Below are 22,914 nucleotides of genomic sequence, written 5' to 3'. Positions count from 1 at the left end.
TTGAAATTATATTATGGCATAAAATCCAGCTATTCCTTCACCTGCATCAAAATGAAGCAATTAGAAAAAAAGTATTTTTAAAAGGATTGTCGAGAAGGGAATAAATTGGTGGAGGAAGAGCAGGGCCGTCAAAAATTGGTGCTACAATGGTAGAGATTTTATCTCAAGTTGCTCCAGAATTCAGTTGATCAGAAATTAAATTTTTCTTAATTGAATATTCATTATCTTGTTACTTACCAAAGTTGCCAGAATTGGACTCTGAAACATCCAAAATTAGTTATAAATGAATTTTGATACACATCTCTCTCTCTGATTTCATAAATATCTTAAAAAGACTGTGTATAACCAATTTTCTGATAGTCAAATTGTTGATGATCATATCAGATATTGAAGATCTGTTTGATGACTGTATTTTTAGTTCATTTCTAAATTTTGTTAAAAAAATTTTGTTTTGATGGTCATCATTATATGTAATTAGTAGGGCTCGGATTTTTATGCCCCTAAAGATGAAACATCATTGCTGATTGGTAAATTAAGGTTTTTTAACCTATCAGCAATGATTTTTCATCTTTAGGGCATGAAAACCCGAGCCCTAGTAATTAGCTTATAATTTTTGTGTTTGAATTAATTGATTTTTCCCATCAGAATACATAAAAATTTTATCACTTCAAATCAGCTAGACTCATTGACGAAGTATTCCTTATATTTTTTCCAGAAAGTTTTTGATGTATGATGGAAATGACTATTCCCTAATGTATGAACATTTTGATGATGCATTCAAATCTTACTGTGTTCCAGCTCTTTCCAATTGTAATAACTTCTTGCTTGTTGGCAGTCTACAGGGCATTATATGCTTATATGCCATAAGTAAGTTAAGGTGTTCAGATTCATTGAAACAAAAACAACTCATTTAAGTTATACTATGCACAATATTGAATAAATTATTTCATTGTAGTAGATGTTGTACACAAAAAGCCCAGCATACCTTACTTTCCTAACATAGTGTAGATAAACTCTATCTTATCGCTGTCTCTTGTCAAACATATCATTGGCTCAATGTTCCTCCACGTTCACAGTCAACACTGACATATATTTGGCATTTCTGGAGGCATTTTATACAAATCTAACAGAAGAGAGCGTGCATAAGATGAGCTGTATTTTAAATCATCGCCATGCCCCTCCCCCACCCTCAGACTTTCAAGTTGATCTCTGCCTATGCAAACATATCTGGCATGTAAAATATAAATTAGAGGGAACATTGTTCTTTTTTTTTTGTACCAATCCCAATCTTGTATGACTTTTGGTATAATAATGAATTCCATTTTGTCTGTGAACATCAATTCATATGCATAACATAGCATAACTTCTACTGGTCATTAAAAAAACCACTTGATCGCAATAGCTCACTTCTACTAGGTGTTCTTATGCTTCATGATGGTATTGCTAATGTAATTATGTAAGCTCTGGATCTCTCTGACCTCTTTCCCGAGAGAGGTTTTTCTTATCACAGCCACTATTAATCACCTAGATTTCTCTACCTTCTGACCATAGTTCCCTCTAAGCTGCTAACGTGTGAGACCATGCATGATAAAAATGCTTCTGTGCATGTAAAATCACAAAATACACCATAAGTCAGTGGTCCTCAAACTTTTTCAACTGATGGCTCCTTTGCCCAGACATCATTTATCTGTGGCTCTCCAGAGCAGTCTAGACAAGAGGCCTTTTCAAAGCACTGTGCAGGCTCACATTACTGTTGCCAGCTCCTCTGGACGTCCTTGAAAAAGATTGGTTATGCCCCCGAGGTGACACACACTTTGAATAACACTGCTGTAGATGAATACAGTGTAGTGCCATTCTGCACTCAGAAAAAACATGCAGGGGCAAAGATACTGGAGATACTGATATGATGGTTTTTGGGGGGAGCAGCAATAATGATGATGTCAGCTCATATATATTCCCTAACGAACTCGAGGCGGCATCCGATAGACAGTGCCTTCACTTCCAACCCATCTCACTAATGGCAGCAAATTGCAATATTGTGATATGGCCAGAGTTGGTGTTTGGTGAAGTAAGCTCATATATATGCATATACATTAGATGTATCTGCTCCGTCTTTGATGATTAAATCATTGCTATGCCCCCCCCCCCACCCCCAGACTTTCAAGTTGATCTCTGCCTATCAAACATACCTGGCATGTAAAATAAAAATTAGAGGGAACATTGTTCTTTTTTTGTGACTATTGCATCTTTGTATGTAGGTTGAAGAATGTAATTTTTATTCTCTACAGTTACGCAAGAGTTTAAAATTTCAAACACCATCAAATGTGTACAAATTTTATGAAAACATTCAATAAAATCCTTTTTCCATTGAGAACTACCCCACAAAGGTACTCTCACACTCAAATTAAATATTTTGGCTATTTATTTTGTAAGAAGGAACCAAAAAGTGTACAATATTTTTCTGAACAGAAAAGATAAGTTGTAATAAGTAATTTTATGTATTTTTCGTACCTTCAGTGTCATTTTCTTTTCTCTTTTGTACGGCTCGTCTTTTTTGTGATGTTATTATTTACTAATGTTATACATGTCTGTTTCCAGGATTTGAAAACAAGTTTGAGTTTGTACCTCTTAAGAGAGAAAAAGTGTGTGACTCAAAAATTAATAATATTCATTGGGTTAGTCATCAAGCTGATAAATTTCTAGTTTGTGGATTACATGGTGACATGGTAAGTACATTAAAACCTCCCATAACTGTAATCTCTGAACAGTCACATTTTCTTGGGGGGGGGGGGGGTCATTCAAGTGTTACGCCAGCAGCGGAAGGGGGTGGTTTCTGATTTTCTGACTTTCGATGACAAGGGGGAAGGAGTAGAATAATGTTTATGTCATCTACCACCCTTTATAAAAATATGAAATATTCTTAATGACATCTTACTTGGTGTGCCGAAAACGAGAAAAAACCTTTTGATAGTTTCTGTGCACTTGAAGTAACATTCTCCCTATTGATAAGTGCCCTACAGAGCCACTTTAGTGATCTCTAAATGTTTCATGGATCAAAGTGCTCTGGAACTGTGTCACGCATCACTCAAATGATCCGTAATTATGCTGTGAATCACTTTAAGTTATCTGGGAATGTGTAGTAGGTAACTTGAGTGATGTAGAATCGCACTGGGGGAGGGCTGCTTTAGTGCTCTAAAACTGTTCTGCATGTCACTCAGGGGATCTCTAAATGTGCCACGGATCACTTGAGTGTTCTGGCCTACTTGAGTGATCTGAAAATCTGCTGTGGGCTACTTAAATGCTTTTGAATTATGCTACGGGTCACTTAAACCATCTGTGAATGTGCCACTTAGTTCATTTTGTACAAAATTAGATTTGGAGGGCAGGCCACATTTGGTCTGTGGGCCAAGGATTTACCATACAGTGTCTTAGAGGGTGGGTCATTGAAATGAACAGAAATTGATTATAATAACATATAATGGTACTCCCTTTTGAAATTTTAATTTTAAAAAAATATATTTTTATGCATTAAAAAATAATTTCATCATCTGGGAGGGGGGACACGGACCTCTCTATGCCCCCCCCCCCCCGCGCATACATCTCGGGGATATACGTTAGGAGGTAGGGAGAAGAGATTACGAAATTTTGTTCACAAGAGGTGGCGAAAGAGAATCAGAGTTTTGCTGATAACGGGGGGGGGGGGGTCAAAAATGACTAAAAGTTTGCTGATGTAATACTTGAACAGTCTTTTGGAACAGGATGCATCCCATTGGATTAACATTAAGTTAGCCTCCAAACAAGAACTTCCAAATAACAGCCACATTTGGAAATAAAAATGAAAGAAAAATTATACACTTTATCGCATGAAAAAAATAAAAAAGCCCCTCAAGATTTGCTTTGAAGGATTTTTTCCTTTCTTTGAACATAAAAATAACCACAGATTTTCTCGGCCATATGACTATGGTCCTAGAAAAATTGATAAATGATAAGACAATAAATACTAAATAATCATATTAGATCTTTTAGCATTCAATTGTGATTTCTTCATCATTCCCATTAATAAAAACAAGAGAATGTAACCCTTTAATATTCTTCTGTCTTGTGTGATTTAATCTGCTTTATTTTGCATAGGGTAGGTTCTATGGAAAATAGAGATAATCGCTGAAGGTAACTTTTGCTTTACCCCGATGTATGACTTCTATTTGCTGAAAGCCAAGGTACACTGGTGGTCTACTGTCAGCATCTTACTTGAATCTGAAGATATTCTTGTTGTTGGAGACAGAAGTGGAAGCGCTCACTTTTATTATAACGTCTCGAGTAGTGAACAGCATAACGGAAAGGTAATTCACTATTATTCCTTGACTTTATCTATTCATCCCTTTGGATGTGCGTGTGTATATCAGATCATATACGTATTGATACACATACTCAGTAAACTTCCTGCACACTCATTTACAAATTTACCAAAGCCGCAGACACCTTGTATTATTAGAACTCAAAATAATAAGTATAGTTGCTCATCTAGTGTTAATGCTATGGTATTACTGAATCATGCACACATACACCTAACATCTATCTAGATAAATGTCCGAAATCACAAACTATTTCAATTCTAGGACATCTATTACTCGACAAGATTACTTAAGGTTTTTTTCAGGTTTTATATTAATATAATATGAAAATCCTCTTTATTAAATTGGTGGATGAAGATCATTAATTGGCTTGATGATATGTTAATCAACTGAAAATGAAGAAATGTTGAGTAAAAATTCAAACCCACTTCTGCCTTTCAACAAAGCACTGATCCTTGAATGATGCAGCGCAAAAACCTAGTGTGATTCACATTATTGGTGGTTAATTTTAATGCTTTAGGATATGCCTTTTCGTTATTTTATATTGGCAAATACTTTTTCAGCAAATGCCAGACAAGACATACCTCAACATTCACAGAAAAAATGGAATATCGGATTTTAAATTTCAAAATGGCTTCCTGCTAAGTTCTGGAACAGATGGCAAGTTGATTTCTTACCAGGTGTCACGAGGCACAGTACATAAACTGCACCATGTGAAGGTCAGTGTGTTTATTTATTAAAATAAACTCGTTTGCTTATAAACCTGCTAATTTTATATTTATAACAATCAAGTTGTAACAAGCTACTCGCTAGCTAATTACAAAATTGGTAGAACTATTAATTAATATTTAATTCACCTTAATCACTTAATTTTAATAAAAGCTTTTCAGAATATTTTTAATATTTATATTTATGACGCCAGACAATCTGGGAATTAGGTTGGGAATTCAGAAATGAGCAAATTCCGTATTAAGAAATAGGTAAGACACCTATGCACAAGGTGTTGGAAGCAACACCTTGTGTGGGTGTTCAGAATTGACCCTGCCCTTTGGGTAGTGGTATCTTGAGAAGGTATATCAGGCAGATTTGCTAATCAGAATGTAGCCATCAGGACGACAGTGAGATTCCATTTGGGGATTCTAGAATGGGATTTGAAGAGGGTGGAGGTGTGATGTTTTGGGGAACGGAAGCAATTAGGGAAGGCAGGGAAAAAATAGAACGAGGAAGCATTGATTTTAAGGGGGCAGAAATAATTGGTATTTTGGTTTGAATTAGTGGTTGTTTTTTTTTCTGTGCCAGTTTTGAGGACTGAGGAAATACTTGTGAATCAGATGGAGAAGCTTAAGATGATCAGAGCTAGAGGGTGTCTTGAACCCTTGTATTACATATAGCTTTCGCTATCCCTCTCTCACTCAACGAGATTACTTGCATAAAGATATTAATTTTAATATATTCTCATGTATATTTGTTATACCTGTAAATAAATAATATTTTTATGCAACTTGAGGAAGTAATGATTAATTTATTGGTAGTAGTTGGTATATTACACGTACATACAATCATTAGCTAGTCCCAGATGCTGAGAGCATCTTTAGGACAGAGTTTAAGCTTTTCATTTTCACTATAGATCACAAAAGAATTGGAATGGCTTGGAAGGATCATCCTCAGAGAAGAAAGCTTCATTCTGTTGGGTTTCCATGCTGTGAGTTTTTTTTTTTTTTTTTTTGCAGTGAATATTGTTTATTTTTTAATGTATGCACACTTATTCATCTCCAATCTCAGGAATTACAAGTGTATGATACAGTTGGCTCTTGTTATAACAATCCATGCATTATAACTACTACTAAACCAGACATGCATCTCGTCCATATTCCTTTGCGGAACTTCTAACAAATTGGTACATGTTGGAATGTTGCATTATAACTACTGTTCCTGTACAACAGTCAGTACAATACGTCCCAAAAACGACTATCTTATATTTTTTTTCCTTTCAGTATAAGGACTACCTGATGTAACTTACTAAAATATTTTGGGTAGGAGGGTCATTATAACAAGCTTCAACTGCAATTACAAATACAGTCAGTTCATGACAGGTTTAATTTGATGTTTTCATGTTGTCCCTTCAATATTATTTTCGTGGCGAAAGAAAAAATATTCCTTAAAAAAAAAATATATATATATATATAAAGAAAAAATATTCCTTAACTCATAATTTTTCTTTTCTAAAGTTTAATTATTTTGGTATGAGATGAATGAAACAGAAAATATCATTCCCTTTCTCAATAGGAAACTACGTGCAAGTTCAGTTTATGCATACAGTAGTATTAACAGAGTTTCGAATTATCGAAGTGACTATTATAAATTCATTTTAAAAAATCAGGTTCAGTGAAAAGTCTTAGCATGGCAATGAACTAGTTTACAGAATGCCCATCGTGTAAACAAGAGCTTTACAGGTAGTGAAGGTCTGAATAGTAATAATATAGTGGAGTCAGGTAGTGAATCTCCCCTTGATGGTGGTTCGATAAAATGCATTAGGAGACAGTAAAGCTACAGATGCAACATGGGTTGTTTCAGTGTTTTATGTAACTTAATACTGTTGTGTATCAATTCAATTGTTTTAATGCATTCTGAATTAAAAATTACCTTTATGTAAAAATAATTTCCACTATTTATGGCTTTATTTATTTTATTTAATGACAAAATTCTGTAATATCCAGATTATCCAAGGTTTTGGTTATAGAAAGTAAGTTTGGTCCTCATTAGCTCAAATGATTGGTGTATTACTGTAATTTGTATGATAGACATAACTTTATGAACCAACACATTTTTATGAACTAGTCCTCTGTCCCAAATGATACACCATTTCTTTGAATGTTTTCCTCATTTATGAATTTTTGATTTCAGAAACTTCAGTAGATTCTCGCTAATCTATATCTAACATATCATATGCCAGATTACTGGAAGTCAATTGAAAAATTCCATTTAAATAATATAAACTTCTGCATAAAGTGATGCAGTGACACATTTTCTATGCTCAAAGAAAACCCACCTAAAAATGCCAGATCACTGGACGGGCCAGTAGTGCTTGGCTGGATTATCTAGTCTATTGCAGTTGCTCAAGTATGTTCGTGTTTGTTCAATCCATTAAAAATCAATTTATTAATATATGTTTTGTCAGGCAAAATTCGTTGCTTGGAACCAGAAGCAAGAAAGATCTGTGATGACTGTTAATTGTGGTGGAGGACACAGATCGTGGGACTTCACTTTTTTGAATGATAACTCCTGTTTCTTTGCTGCTATCAGGAAGAAGCAGATCATGATCAGCAAATCATGCATATCATCATTGTGCAAATTGCCTATGGTACAAGTAAGTTTTTTCACCTGCTGTTAAATGCTTAGCATTGATAAAAAATAACAGTAGCTTTTGAGTTTTTATAGCTCATGCATGACCCATGTGTAATTGATCTATAGCTAATACATGTAAAGATAAGATAAGACAATCATATTCCCAGCTATAATGACAGTGAATTTAACAGCTCAATTAACTGAGCTTCTTTCAACTATTCATCTATCAAGCCATACAGCCAGATTGAGGTTGATCGGTTACATATATTCTTGTACAGTCTCGTTCAGTGCACACAATCTCCGAGGAAATATTGAGATATTCATTGCCTTTGTAGTCTAGTGGTCTAGGATGTTCACCCGAAAAGTGAAAGGAAGTGGGCTCGATTCCTCGCAAAGGCAGTTGAATTTTCTTTCTTTCCAAAAAAAAAATCATCTTCGCAACAGCTAGTTGTTGTTTAAAAAAACCTTCACATATATTTTCTTCATAAAAACTTAGCGCTCTGAACTTAACATCAAATACTGAAGTTTTATTTACCTGTGTATGTTGTATAGGTAAATTAATGAATACATATAATAATGTATGTATTCAATAATTTTCCAATACAACATACTGTTAAATTATTCCTTGTTCTTTGTTTTTCAGAATGGAATTTCAGGAATGTCATTCTGCTGTGTATGTTTTCTGTTTAACATGAATCATGAGACACATGGTAAAGAATTTCAAGCTTTATCATTACATTAAAAACTATATTTTTATGCTGCCATTATCAAGTTAAATATGTAAAAGAATGATTTTAATTGCTAAAGGAATAAAAGAAGGCCTCATGCATTTATGTTCTTAGAAATGTGTGTCTGTAGGTTTTTCTCTCTTTTAAAGTGTGCTGAAATTCTACCAACACAACATACACACGTTCTTTTCAAAAAAAAATTCCTTAAGAGAATAAGAGAATCTACATGTGTATTAATGTCACCATAGTTTTTTTATTGACTCATTGAAATCAAATCGAATAACTTAATGTTATTTCTACTATTTCAGGAGATATCTCTATTTTAGCTTGTGGTGGTGAAGACCCGTCTCTGAAACTCATTGGCTATTCATGTCGTATCCTTTCAGTAGATTTATTTTATATAATTGCACACATATATAAATAATACAGTGAAAATTGTATATAATGATACCTTCTGTGATGATAATCAGCTATAAAACGGTATTCTCTCTGGTCCTGATGCACTTTTCATAGTGTTAATATATTCCCATCCCTGATGATAACTCCTTTATAACGATACCTTTCACTGGTCCTTTGAATATCGTTATATAAAAATTTCAATGTATGTATAATTAATGAACAAAATGCATAAATTACTTATTGCAGGCAAGTGAAATAAAAATTTTCTCCAGGTGACAAGCATAATGATCTAGCATATTTCATTGAATTGAATTCTAAGAACAGTTGAACTTCCTTATTAGGAAATTTGATATTAGAAAGTATCAATCATATAATGATTCCCTTTCAGTCTCAGTGAACTTGCAATATCTCCCCCCCCCCCCTATCAACGACCCTTGTAAAGTGACTTTCTTGGTCTTTCTTAAAAAATTAATTCTTTTTCCTGGCTCCTTCTTCTGAACTAATTATACAAACAAGTATGAACTTTTCACAGAAACTCAGATAAACTCCTTTGTTGGTGAAAGCAACTTTCCTTCTTTTTCATTAACTGTGGTTAACAAAGTACTGCAATAGCAATGTCACATTAACACATTAATGAATGGGAAGACAATAAATGAAATTTAAACAAATATTACGCAATGAAAAATTAATTTATCCTGATATCAAACTTTCTATATCAAATAATAAATAATTTCGACAGGTAAATTTAAGTGAAACAATAATTCAATTTGGTTATATGGATCGTTAACATCAAGTGTAGATGCTATTTATTTTAATTGTTATTTTTGTCTAGCTTTTTCTCTGTATTATTAAAAATTTGCCATTGAATTAAAGTGAAAAAAAAACCAAGTAGAATGAAATTCTCTTATATCAGCTTTGGGTTGCCATAATTCATTTTTCAATTTAATAAATAAATATATTTGCACCTATTTGGCCGATATACTTCGTTCTTTTTATCTTTCTTTCAGGTCAAAAGAAATAAGAAGATTTACGTGTATCGCACGAGCAAAGATGTCATAGGGTCGAGAGCATTTTACTAGCTTTTAGCTATTGCTCTCTTCCCTCTCCCAGCTTTCTTCACCATATTATGAATTAACTATTTTCTACCGTGTCCATTCAAACATTTTTTCTTTCTCTTTTTTGCATTTTCTGTCAAATATTGTAAAATATGTAATTTAATTGTAAACTCTAATTTGTATAGTATTATTGAAATTGACTGGGGACAAATAAATTATGTTATGTTATAGATCTATAGATCTAAAATATCCAAATAATGTTTATAAATAGCTTATAATCAGGGGTAGATCTATTCCCAAGCGAAAAGCAGTAATTCATAAAATTTCGGAAATCCTATATGATAGTATTGCAACAACAAATTCAAGAAAACTGACTAAAAAAATGAAACATTTTTGAGAAAAGTCGAGATGGGAGAAAAAAACAGAAAAACGGGACTGTCATGGAATGTACGGGATGTGTGGTCACTACATACTGAAACTAATTTTTAAGATGCTTGTTAAATCATCCCTCCTGACAGCGAGCTTCAGATCCACCCCTGCTTATAATGAACTGTCATATTCATGAAAATCAGATGTAGTACAGTTTGTGAAGAAAATTGAATTTTTTAAAATTGGATTAAGTTCCATAAAATCGAAATTTGCCTTCCAGAAACTTAATGTGAATACTACAACAGTGAGCTTAAGGAGGGTCAGCGTAACCACTTTTATTTATGGCAGTGGTTCTCAAACTTTTTCAACCCTTGACTCCCATGCCTCAGCACATTTATGCACAACTCTCCAGAATAGTCTGATAAAGAACAGCTTCAAAGCACTGAACTGACCCACATTAGTATTGACAGCCTGTCTCTGACAGGTTGGTGATACCCCTAGAAGCTGTGGCATACACTCTGCCTTACAGCATATGGGTCCAATACTTTATTCAAGCCTAATTGGTGTTTTTTTTGTGACGAATGTGAATTATTTTCATATTTTTCAATTATAATTAAAGTTTGAAGTCTGTCCCATGTTTGTAGACTCTTCCATATTCCAGCATTTATCTATGGAAATAGGTTGATAAATGCTGTTTCAAGTGAATTCCTCTCATTAAACTTGAGTATCTATAGTGTATCAGTTATAACAAATATTTTTAAGTTCTCGTTCAACTTTGCTATATCTGAGCTCAACTGCAAATATCACCACAAAGTTTGTTGAATTTAAGGAGAGTTGAAGAGACCAACATTTATGTTTTTTCTGGTAAGATTTTATTGTAAAAAAAGTTGTGAGTTGGTAGAAATATCTTTTAAACAAAAATAATTGAACAAATCTTAATTTTATTGCATCATTATAGCCATTATTTATAGCCACACTTTTAGCCATTATTATAGAAATGCATGCTTTTATAAAACACCATGCAACATGAGATGCAGTATCAGCACCAGAAGTGCTGCGGCCAATGGTGTGGTCCTATGCAGAACTATAAATGTTATAAAACTGTGCACATTTATATATTTTTGCTTTAACCATTGTTCAAGATGACGTCACAAAACCATTTCTGTTGTTGAATAACATCTCTGGACATCTATCGAGCATCAGAGCTATTTCTAAATGTGAGATACCCAAAAGTGACTCTTTACTCATGGTGTCTGTTGGTGGAAGAGCACAGATGATGATTTGGAAGATATATAAAGCAAAAGGTGTGGCAAGTACAGTAATATTAATGCTATATTTTTACCTGCTTGAGCTTAATTGACTTCATGAAATACAGTATTCAAAAGGTGTGTTCTAGTGTGCAAAAAATTATTGATAATTAGGAGACTGTTCTACAGAATAAAGTTCTGTTCTGAGCTGTCTACAGTTTTAACTACCCATCAAAAAATTACAAAAATTTAGGAACATTTTAAAGAAGAGAACTTTCGAAGCCTCATTAAAGAAAAAAATTCTCAACATTGCTTTTGTTGCAGAATCACACAGTGTTAGTGAAAAAAAAAATTCACCAACAAAGCATTTTCTCATAAATTCAGCAACATACTCATCAGTGAATAAATTAGAATGAAATAGCTCTGGGGAAGATGTTCAGATACCATGCCTTGAAGCTAAAGCAGTTTTGTCTTCTATGCGTGCAGAAGTTTTGCACATGCATTACAATTTGCATGGAAAAAACCCTTCTAGTGGGTGAAAGGGAGTCCGTATATATATATATATATATATATATTTATTTATTTATTTATTTTGCTCTCAATTTCTTTCCCATCCTTTTATTGAGACATTTAAGAAGTTTTATAGTTTTCTAGATATAGCTGTAGATGACTCCAAGCAAGGAAACTTCAATTAAGCACACCCTGTACAATTCTAGCCCTTATAGTGCTGCAGTCTCATTATATTTTTAGCTTAAAAAATTTTAATAGTTAAAATGACAGTGAATAGGATTTATGCATTTTATCTGACTATTCTTTCAATTATTTAGCTCAATTGGTGAGTGAAGAAATGGCCTGTGATTTCCTCTGGAATGCTGATAAATCTATGAAAAAACCTTGGAAGAATTCATTCGAACCAGTCGAGGATCCTCTGACACGATATATGGACGTCGCTGTGTGGCAGTTAGATGGCAGTGAAGGTTCACATTGTATAGCATCAGCTAGTTCAGATAGTTTCCTAAGGTATGAAGCTTTTATATGTGAAACATTGAAAGCTATATATATAGTGGCACCTCAATTTACTAGCATCTCCACTTATGAATGATACAATTTGGGAGAGAGAAAAACTGAACCATTAAGTGTGTTTAAATGCTGCAAATTGCCACTAACAAACATGAAACATAAGGGAAAAAACATTGCATGGCAAAACATGCCACGTTAAGATAATTTTTGTGCAACTATTCGATGGTGATGAGCTAATTAAGAGGGTTGCGTTATTTTTATATGAAAAATTTGATTTTAAGTATATGACCTTTATCTTGTTAATTTCAAGAACGAGTAACTCATGAGGTACCACTTAATTTTGCTCTGAGTGTAATTTTCACAGAATTTTCTGCAAGTCAAATCATATTTCAGCATATACTGCAAGTTTTTATAAATCGCATTCAATCACATATTCTTCACCAAATTCTTGATCTGTTAATATTATTAAATCACATTGAATTTATTTTTAAATTAAGCATTCAATTGAAGTATATGAATTTTGCGTGACTATGGCGAAATTCATTGCTACAGAACAAACAAACAAAATTTATGTAGACTGTGTCGGGACATGCCCACCTAGTTTTTAACATGAATACATCATGTTTATGGTTGATGGAAACAGACAAAGAAAGATAATATAAGTGATCTCTCACTTATTTCTTACAGACCCGAGCATTCAATTTTTTTAATTTTCAAAATGTGTTTTTTTGCATTTTTGATACTCAAAAAATTCATTAAAGACGTAAATGTCAGCAAATCTTTATTTTTTGAATTTTTTTAAATTATTAATTTTGTGAAAAGATAATTCACTTCAAATTTTTTCAGCCAAGATGATGCAGGGCATATTAATCTTTACTTATAACTTTTTCCAGAATTTTATTGCTAAATTTTATGTAATATAAATGACACTTTCTCCTGGAAGCCATCTTAAAACCTCCTGAAAGTTTAACTTTAGGCAGCACCTAAAGTTAAAATGTTGTTCTTCGATGAAAGCCCCTAAAATATTCACCATATTTCTAACTCAAAACTTACATAATCTTTTTAAGTCAGGGCTTAACCCAGTGATTATCAATCTTTTATCACCAGCAGCTCCCTTGCTCGATTCTTGATTCATCTACGGCTCCCCAGAATAGTTCAGTAGATATTTTCACATATAAAAGAACACTTCAAACATAAATAGGAACACAAATCAATATTTCCAGTTTACTTATGGCTATGACAAATATTAGCAATACACCTAGGAGCCGCAATGCACACTTTGAGAAACACTGGCTTAACCCCTTGAAGTCAAAAGAAAAAATTCTTACAGTAAGAAAAATCAACCCATGCACTTGTGGTAACAGAGTTTGAAGGGGTTATGCACCCTCTCAGTTATAAGACAATTTTCTGCACTCCCGGTCAAAGATATGAGTAAATAATGCTATTCACTATGCCTCTCTCACTTATGTATCTTTTTTCCTTGTTCCCTTGCACCGACGCACAAGTGAGAAAGATCCTGGTAGTTTCAATCAGCTGCATATGTTTTCAGTTTTGATATTTCAACTGCTTTTATCATCGATTGTAATATTATAACAAAATGGGTCTTGGAGTCAATGTTAGTAAAAATCATATATTCCCACCTTAGACACGCTTCAAATTACACATTTAACGTTCAGCATTAATCACTTTAGACTTTTTTGAATCTTCACAAGTGGCCCTGACCCACCCAAGAAATGAAAATCAAAATTTTGTGTGTATTTGCACCATAATTTTCTCAAACATTCATCCTTCACTCTTCTTTTATGACATACTTGTAGATCTTACTGAGACAAATTAAACAGCATCTCACATATCATGATGGCAGGCTGAGATCCTATGCTCTACAATTATTTTTGCAGTGTAAGAACATAATTTTAGTACTCCATGTTTGTGGCACTATTGTGCCCTCTAATTATGTTATATTTTGAGGTCACATTCTTTTTATTAAATACATACACCTCTATGCAACAAGATATTGAATTATTCGTTTGTGTTGTGTAGAAGTCATTTAGATTTAAAATCAGACATATTTTCATCAAATTATGAAACCGGTTATTATAGATTTTCCTTGTTCTTTACAGACTTCATTCATTTGATATCACGACACGAAAAATTCACTTGATGGCTACAATCAAGCATGGGGATCATTGCATTTTGAAAATATCCAATCTGGATCATCGACTGTGTGGCGAATTGAATACTGCATCGTTCATTGCAACTGCTGCTAATGATGGATGCATAAGGATATACGATGTGTATGGCGCAGTAAAATTATATCAGATAGGAAAAGAAAAAAGTGACATGACTACTGGTTGTCCAACTCCTAAACAGCCATTAAAATGCATTAAGATTCATCAATCTGGAGTCAATGCTTTGGACGCTAAAAATTTAACAGGTAATTTATTTAGTTGTAATTTCTGCATTTCAAACTGTTATAGCATACTCTAACTTTATTTAAAAAAAAGTCAAACTCTGGCTGTATAATTTCATGAACAAAAATTCTCAGGAAAACTTGTTTTAAAATAATGGTTCATAAACCTGCTTACTGGAAAACACTCCACAGTATATTTTAATTTACATTCTGACACCCCTTCTGAATAGCTTTTAGTACAGTCAAACTTTGTTTATGGGTTACTTTTGGGCGAGCAAAAATGTGACCCCCCATAAGAAGAGTGGCCTGATAAATGGAGTAAGCCATAGCCTATATACAGTGATACCTTAGCTTACGACTTTTTCAACTGATAAAGATTTTTTAATGATTTTTCAGCCTCGGCTAACGGACATTTCCATTGATATGAATGCATACATTAACATAAAACAGCCATGTCATGAGCTGTATTTTAGTACCAATCATCATCAGAATTACTGTCACTGTAACCAGATCAAGTCGTGCCCTCTTCGAAATATTTTTCCAGGTATACCTCTACTTCTGTTTCTAAAAGTTTTTGAATCATTCCATCTAAAATTAAGGGTTCAGTTATATATTTAAAGAAGTGTTGAAAAATAAAGGAGCCAATAGAGGTAGATAGCTTTTTTTTCATCCCAACACATCAAGGAAACACATATTTGGCATGAAATCCAGAAAATATCTGTTTCCTTGAAAGGAGCCTATGTTTTCAGAGCATAAGTTCTTCCAGTGGAAGGCTCTTAGCATCAAACTGAACAGTCTGAACATTCTAGGAGATGATCTTTTCCATCTGCATAAATATGAGACACAGATGTGCTGATCAAAACTCAAATGAATGGAGAGAGACACCTAAGAACGCAACTAGGTTGTGCCAACACCAGCATTAATAGACTGAAGCTGGTGTGGGTTGTGCACATAGTTTTTAAAATAAAAAGATCTTCAGTCTCTGATCTTGTAGATTGCCATTTATCCAATTTTTAAGATGTTTATTTTTGCCTTAAATCAGTTTCTGTCTTTTTTATAGTGCTTCCTGGGGTTTTCAAAAACTTACCTTTAAATTTTGGGCTATATCTGGAACAAATTAAATGATTTTTCCACAGAAACCAATGGGAAATTGTGTTTCAACTAACACAGATTTTGGCTACCGAACGTGATTTGGATACGATTTTGGCTATTTTTTTTTCGTGACTCTGGAACAAATAATCTTTGTTGGCTGAGGTATCAATGTATATGTTACTGCCAAAGCCCAAAAGTGGCCAGTTTGCAAATGCAACTAATTTGTTGTAAATTGACTTGGCTAATGTCTGCTATTTGGACTTTGGCCAGCCAATTCACAAAGTGGCAGGAGATTCCTAGCCAAAGTCAGAAAAGAAAAGTCATGATTTGGAATCATTGCCATTTGTCAATTTTTTGGGACAATTACGTCCATGTTAGCTATAACAACCTATCAAATCACAGCCACGATGCTGTAATCATTTTTTTTTAATTAGACAGAAAAAACCATGTCTATACAATTAAAAAAAATATCGTTTTTCTCACAAATTTCTCTTTTGGTACATGGAGCCATGGGCGGAGATACGGGGGGCGTGGGGGGCAACGTGGAGTTGCCCAGAGTCAATCGTGGAGTCGACTGATCTAATGTATATATGTATAGATGAATTGACATCATCATTATCGTGCCCCCCCCCCCCCAGCAATAATGACCTTGCCCCCCAGACTTCCAAGTCAATCTCCGCCTATGCATGGAGCTAATCCAATATAGCTTCTATAAATGTATCTCTCATAGTCGATGAAAAAAAATGGGATTTGGTGTCTTCCCAGACTGACCATCTTGCATAAGCACATCGACCATTGGTCAGGGATCTGCAACCACTTCGTGAATTGGCTGCCCAAAGCCTGAATCATTTCTGCAAATCAGACTTCAGCCAAAACTCTCGGGCAATTCGCTAAATAGCTGCTATTCTGGCTTTGGTAGTAACATATGTATACAAATACTAAGGCCACAATGGGGAAAATGCTCAACGAGGTGGCTGAAAGAAGATGCCCACAAAAAAATATATACTTCTTGTCCTCCCCCCCCCCCCCCCCCAATCAATGTATTTATTCCCATAAAACCAACTTTTCATTATCAAAATGAGTTGTCTTGGAAATTTATTAAGTTAATTATATTAATTTTATTTTATTATTTATCTTAATTTCTTCCATTCCAAGATTGTGGAACTTTGCAAAAGTATAAGATAGGGTAGTATTGACTGTAGTACACTTTTTTATAAATTTTATATTCAAAATTGCTCCAGTAATAATTGCCCCTGGTGACGGGCCTGTATTGAAAGGAATAAAAATTACATTTGTTCAACCAATAATTGTAATTGAAATGAGTTACAATTTGAGTTATACAATTGAAACAACTATCCAAGTTCTTTAAAAAAGCTTCAAGAGAGTTCAAAGATAAAGTTCATTTTTCAAAAGATTGTGAATTAATAAAGTTTTGTAATCATTTCTCGATGATGGTAATGATATGAGTAATATTATTTTCATCCTTTTCGGGGTGGGAAAAAAATGTGGTAGATTTAAAATGAAAAAAAAAAGTGACTTAAGATAAAGAACATAAAATGTGTGGAAAGGAATTGACGGAATATATTAACACTATGCAAAGTGCATCAGAATCAGGGAACAGTATCATTATACAGATGTGTGGTTAACCTGGGTCCCCTCCATGGTCCTAGGTTATTCTGCAGGTGAAAATCAGGTACCACAAAAGCAGGCATGTGTGTCCAGCTAAAATTTGGATCTGTTTTCCCAGACCCTTCACAAAATTCTGAGTCTGAAAAATGGATCCTTCACAAACTACAAATTAATGAAACCATAATTTGGCATTTCATTTTTGTAATTAATTAACTTATTTTGCTTCCCGCAAAGTTACTTATTTTTCACAAAATTAATAACCCTTTTCCTAAAAAATAAGGAAAATTTTCGCACAAACAGGACCGTACAAAAAAAATCTTGACAGACCCATGCGTGAAAGGTAGTTAAGAAGGACCACAGAGAGCTGTAAAAAAAAATTCTGCTGTGAGGAAGTAAGCTTTCAAGTGATGTATGTTACTTCCTGTCGAGTATGGGATGCTAGAACAACACTTTGCCCAGGAACATCTGGTATTGAGACAACCCTGCATAGACCCCTCAGAAGAAGGAACTGAATTCTAGCTCAGGGTAGGAACAAATCCAGGTTGGGAAGGGTGATTTATTATGAAAGCTTGTTTTATTGTCCCATATTTTATAGGGCAGACCAATTTTTCGCTCCCTGTGCATTCGCTTGTGGCCCAGGTTGACCTTAAAATTTTTGTTTATTAGAAATTTAGTTTGACTAAATTTATTTCAATAAGTAAAAAGGATTTTGCTCCTGGATAAGGTTTGGGGTGGATAAGACAAGGGGCCATTAGAATAAAATATTGTCCAAAGGAGGGTCACTTGCTAAAAAAGGTTAAGAAACACTGATGTGGCTGAATATCATTATAGTGTGTATCGTTATGTAGCATTTTCACTGTGTATGAAGAAAATTTGTCTTTTTTCTTCATTATTTAAGGGGGCAAAATATTCTAATTTTTCAATCATTTAGAAGGATAATTTAAGGAAGGGGTAAATGTGTTGTAAATGCTAAAAATGAGAACATTGAGAAATCGCAAAAAAAACTGTGCATTTGTAGAAACGTTCACATTTGCGACCTCTTTGCACCCTTTTTTTGAAATACTTAGAGGACTACCAGGTACTTTTCATGTAGACGACATTATAAAGCATTGCGCATTTGACACTTTCACGTGAAAAACAGTGTTTGAATTTTTTTTGCTACTTACATTATTTACCCCCCTCCCCTTGTTTAACCTTCAATTAATTCCACATGTTTCTGATTACACTTCTGTTAATGAATGTTGTATGATCACTTTGATGGCTATTCTTTATTCAGGTGACTTGTGGTTGATAACTTCCGGTGGCGATGATAATGCACTCTCTGCAGTATTACTCAGTATAAATCAACTGGGAATCAAGGCTGTGACTAAATGCATGGAAAAAAATGCTCATGCATCGCAGATAACAGGTACAGCTTTCATCAGTTTTTTTTCAAGAAATTAAAAAAACAACTTTATATTGAAAGTGCACGGAAAAGACCACCACGTTGGGCATTTTTACCTGTGTTTTGGCCTTATATTTGTATACAATTCTTTTGAATGCCTCTAAATTCTGTCCACAGGAATCAGAATATTAACAGATAACTATGTAGTATCGGTTTCCATAGACCAAAGAGTGAACATTTGGCTTTTAAGAAGGTTTGGTGCTCACATGGAGTTTTCGCTTGTGTGTTCAGAAGTTTGCTGCATACCCGATGTTATCAACATGGAAGTTTGGATGCAAGTGTAAGTATCATTTGAATCAGTGTTTCTTAACGTTTTTTCACTTATGGACACTATTTTCTTCTCATGGCTCCTTTGTTTTATCTAGGACCCCCCTCTTCTAGACACAAGACTCTTTCTACTTACTGAATTGATTTTTGAGTGAAGTTATAATGAACAAAATTTTATAAATAAGATCAATCTTCAGACTCCTGGATCAGGAGAGTCCTGAGAGCTTCTTTCTTGTAGGAGGGGGTTCTATGCAGGACCATCTTGAAATCATCAGCTCTCAGATAGGCAATTATGTTCTGGAGCCCACTTACATAGTGGGAAGGTGGACGATAGCTGGAAGTTACTGCTTACATATTATACTTACTCTTGAAAATCATGGCATCAGATCTCATCAATTAGCCCCCCACTCCCATTAACATGAGATCTCTAGACTGTATCTGGATGACTAGGTCATCCAGAGTACAATCTAGTCATATTTTTTTCTATTGTATTTCACTTACAATTTTTTAACTCTTTGCATCTGTATTTTTTTTTATGGCTCTTTGTAGCCCCCCCCCCCCATCCTAGTTTATTCCAGGTCTGGGGGGGGGCGCAGTGCCATCTTAACGCATGGGTCCACCCAGTCTGGGGGGACCCCAAGAAGAGAGGGCCTCACAAAAATGAGAGAAGTGTTCAAAAACATCACTTGGCCCAGGGGCCCATGATGCTCTTAAGACAGCCCTGCTGGGGGGGGGGGGGTATGGTCTCAGATTGAGAAGTGCTGATATAAACAACATGATTCAGTTACATGTCTGCATTTAATAAACAGCAATCTGCTGATGAATAATTTTCGTGGTGCTATAATGATGTACCAATTCTGCATTAACAATGAAGAAGAGAACAATGATTACGTTAGTACCATGCAAAGGAATTATCACTCCTCCATATTTTAGGCATTCAACTATTTACCGAAGGAGCAAGAATTTATGAATGGAAGGTTTAGTCTAACAATAAATTTTTCATCCTTTCCATTAGGCTCTTCAATATCATTCATTTTATTTTCCATGCTTGGTCGTTGTTGCTTGTTCATACAGGGTTCCCAGCAACCTAAAAATTCAGGGAGAATGTAAAATACTTGATAAAGGTCAAAGGAAAATTCTGTGAGGGGAGAAACTGAAACTTATATTTAGAAGGTTAATATTTTGGATTGCATTTTCTTTTCCGTCTGGAAAAGTGATGGAAGTGATCAAACAGATTTCGCTAGTAACCCTTTCATAGCAATCACAAAAGAACCCTGCTTAAACAAGTCTAAAGAGGCAAATGGTTATACCAAAGTTTACTGGTCATGTATCCTGTTCAATGTCAAACTGCTACGAGTTCCAGTAATAAAAGCAAGATTCACAGTGTTCAGGACTGAACGTATTCTAGGTCACTATGATGACTAAAATACTAAAATCTGCGCTTGAAATTTTATGTGTAATTGCTAAATTACAGTCCGAGGACAACATAAAATTATCTGATTTTGTCTATCAACACAGAAAGAAGCCACCAAGTCCCATAAATGTGTTCAATAAAAATATTTTCTGCTATTCTATTACACTGCAGAGACCACAATCAAGTTAACCAGCCTGAGAACAGATGGCAGTACTGGTATATTGTCTTTTCTTTCAAACCAAGCACAACTCAGGTCTATCACCATGGGCAATTTACAACCCAGTGCATTGTGCCGGAAGTGTAGATGTGTGTACCTAACAGTCGGAGTGCATATCTAGTGTTGTGTCTGATTTTTCAGTGCTGCCATCAATATTTCAGAAGTAACATGAGTGAAGTGTGATGATTAAATATTTGTACCATCGTAGGCCTGTTGCTCTCTGTGGCGAGACCTTTTAACTGGAAGATCGGCTCAAAATTGTGCCTTAAAGTTGTAAACCACAGAAAACCAACTTCAGCCGACCACCACTGTGGCATCAGTGGGGTTCAAGCCCGGGTCCTCACGATGCCAGTCTGTCACTATGATCACTGGACCACCACAGCAAGTAATAAACTTGCACTGGTACTGTCTGGCGAATAGAGAAAGTAAAAAAATAAAAATATTTTTCCGCTCTCTCATTGACTTGGATTACCGACATACATGGGGAGACAGGCGCAACCATCAGTGATTCATTATTACTATAAAATGTTTTGCTCTTAGTTCGTATGCTTCATTTCAAGTAACCTTGTAGCATCTATGATGCGCGAATTGTGTGTGAAACAGCTATCGACCAATCATCACCACCATGCGCTTCAACACATTTCCAGGGGTCTGTCCAGACTTTTTTTTTGGGATGCTGCTTCTGTGGAAATGATTCATAATTTTGTGAAAATTAAATTTTTTATGAGAAATGTGAAACAATCTAGTTAATTTTGTACAATAGATAAAAAATTTTAAATTTATGGTTTCATTAATTTGTATTTTGTAAAGAGTCCCAAATTTTGGCTGGACAGACCCCGTCATTTCAGTGTTTAATTGAAAAGTGATGGTTTATGTAGGATAACATTTGCAAAGTTTATTCAGATTTTCATATTTTTATGAAAACTTTTTGAAGATAATGTCTTTGGTCATTCTAGGGATTCAAGAAAAGAGTGGAAAGCCATTGTTTGTGGAGAAGGACTACAAAGTTTTATCCTGAAACGAGCTTAGGATGTGAAGCTCGAATTTCATCTGTGATATAAACTCATTAGCACCTTTTTATTTTTATGAACAGAAAAATAAATTTATATACATTCAAATCTAATTACAACGAACTACATGGAACCGAAAATTTGACTCATATTCAATCTATTAACCCTTCAAGCTGTAATGTAGGAATAACTAAATCCCCCCCCCCCCCCCTAAAAAAAATACCTAAGGCTTTCTTTCGATTTTCAGCAGGTGCAAACTAAGGGATATAGGAAAGTTTTTCCCATTGAGAAATCATTTTTACTAATTCGATGCTTGTAGTGACAAGATAAAACACAATCAAAACTTAACTATTTAATTAAACTTAACGACATGAAAGAAATATAACGAGAAGGAAAACACATGTTTAAACAAATCAGTGGTACTATTTTAACTGATGTTCTTTTTCACAATCACCAGGAGCGTGAGCCATCTATACTACAGTACTCCCCCTCCAGAACATTTGGGCCTATCAATGCTAAAATAAGATACTTTTATGGAGGCGAGATATCTCATCATTGCTGCTTAAAGGGTCAAGGGTACATGAGATAGGACAAGACCCAGGAATTTTTTGCTTGTTATAGACAGGGTTTGAATGTATCATTGATGTGTCTGCGAAATCAGCCACCCCTTCTGGAATCCACTATGGAAACGACTATAGATGGCAAAACCAGTGTTCTGAATCATCCTGTGTATGCATTGTGAAAAGAAAATGTTGAAATTATGCTATTTTTATTTATAAAAAAAGTTTAGCGCCTACATGCACTCAAATTCCACTCAATTTAATATGGGGGGGGGGGGAAGAACTTCACTTGTGGCATTTTCTTGAATGAAATAGATACAGAAAAATGGGGTATTAATGTGCCACTTCAGCTTTGT

General features: G+C 34.5%; 1 protein-coding gene across 1 annotated transcript in view; it reads left to right on the top strand.

Moving 5' to 3' along the window:
• The window catches only part of LOC149079426 (tRNA (34-2'-O)-methyltransferase regulator WDR6), a 34,390-nt gene extending 12,269 nt beyond the window's left edge, over positions 1–22,121 (top strand). Inside the window, exons 11-24 of the mRNA XM_089240148.1 lie at positions 716–867; positions 2,599–2,726; positions 4,137–4,340; positions 4,916–5,071; positions 5,980–6,054; positions 7,531–7,719; positions 8,341–8,407; positions 8,734–8,799; positions 11,391–11,552; positions 12,323–12,515; positions 14,636–14,949; positions 18,923–19,054; positions 19,208–19,370; positions 21,945–22,121. Of these exons, the coding sequence (XP_089096274.1) occupies positions 716–867; positions 2,599–2,726; positions 4,137–4,340; positions 4,916–5,071; positions 5,980–6,054; positions 7,531–7,719; positions 8,341–8,407; positions 8,734–8,799; positions 11,391–11,552; positions 12,323–12,515; positions 14,636–14,949; positions 18,923–19,054; positions 19,208–19,370; positions 21,945–22,017 (2,074 nt within the window). The 3' untranslated portion in view covers positions 22,018–22,121. The remainder of the gene's footprint in view (positions 1–715; positions 868–2,598; positions 2,727–4,136; positions 4,341–4,915; positions 5,072–5,979; positions 6,055–7,530; positions 7,720–8,340; positions 8,408–8,733; positions 8,800–11,390; positions 11,553–12,322; positions 12,516–14,635; positions 14,950–18,922; positions 19,055–19,207; positions 19,371–21,944) is intronic.
• The last annotated feature ends 793 nt before the right edge of the window (positions 22,122–22,914 follow it).

This window comes from Pholcus phalangioides, unplaced genomic scaffold, assembly GCF_987345545.1.
Source record: "Pholcus phalangioides strain wild (caught in Gottingen) unplaced genomic scaffold, Ppha-v1.0 ptg000012l_1, whole genome shotgun sequence".
NCBI lineage: Eukaryota > Metazoa > Arthropoda > Arachnida > Araneae > Pholcidae > Pholcus > Pholcus phalangioides.
Note: the sequence above shows the minus strand (reverse complement) of the source record. Positions and strands in the feature narration are given on the sequence as shown.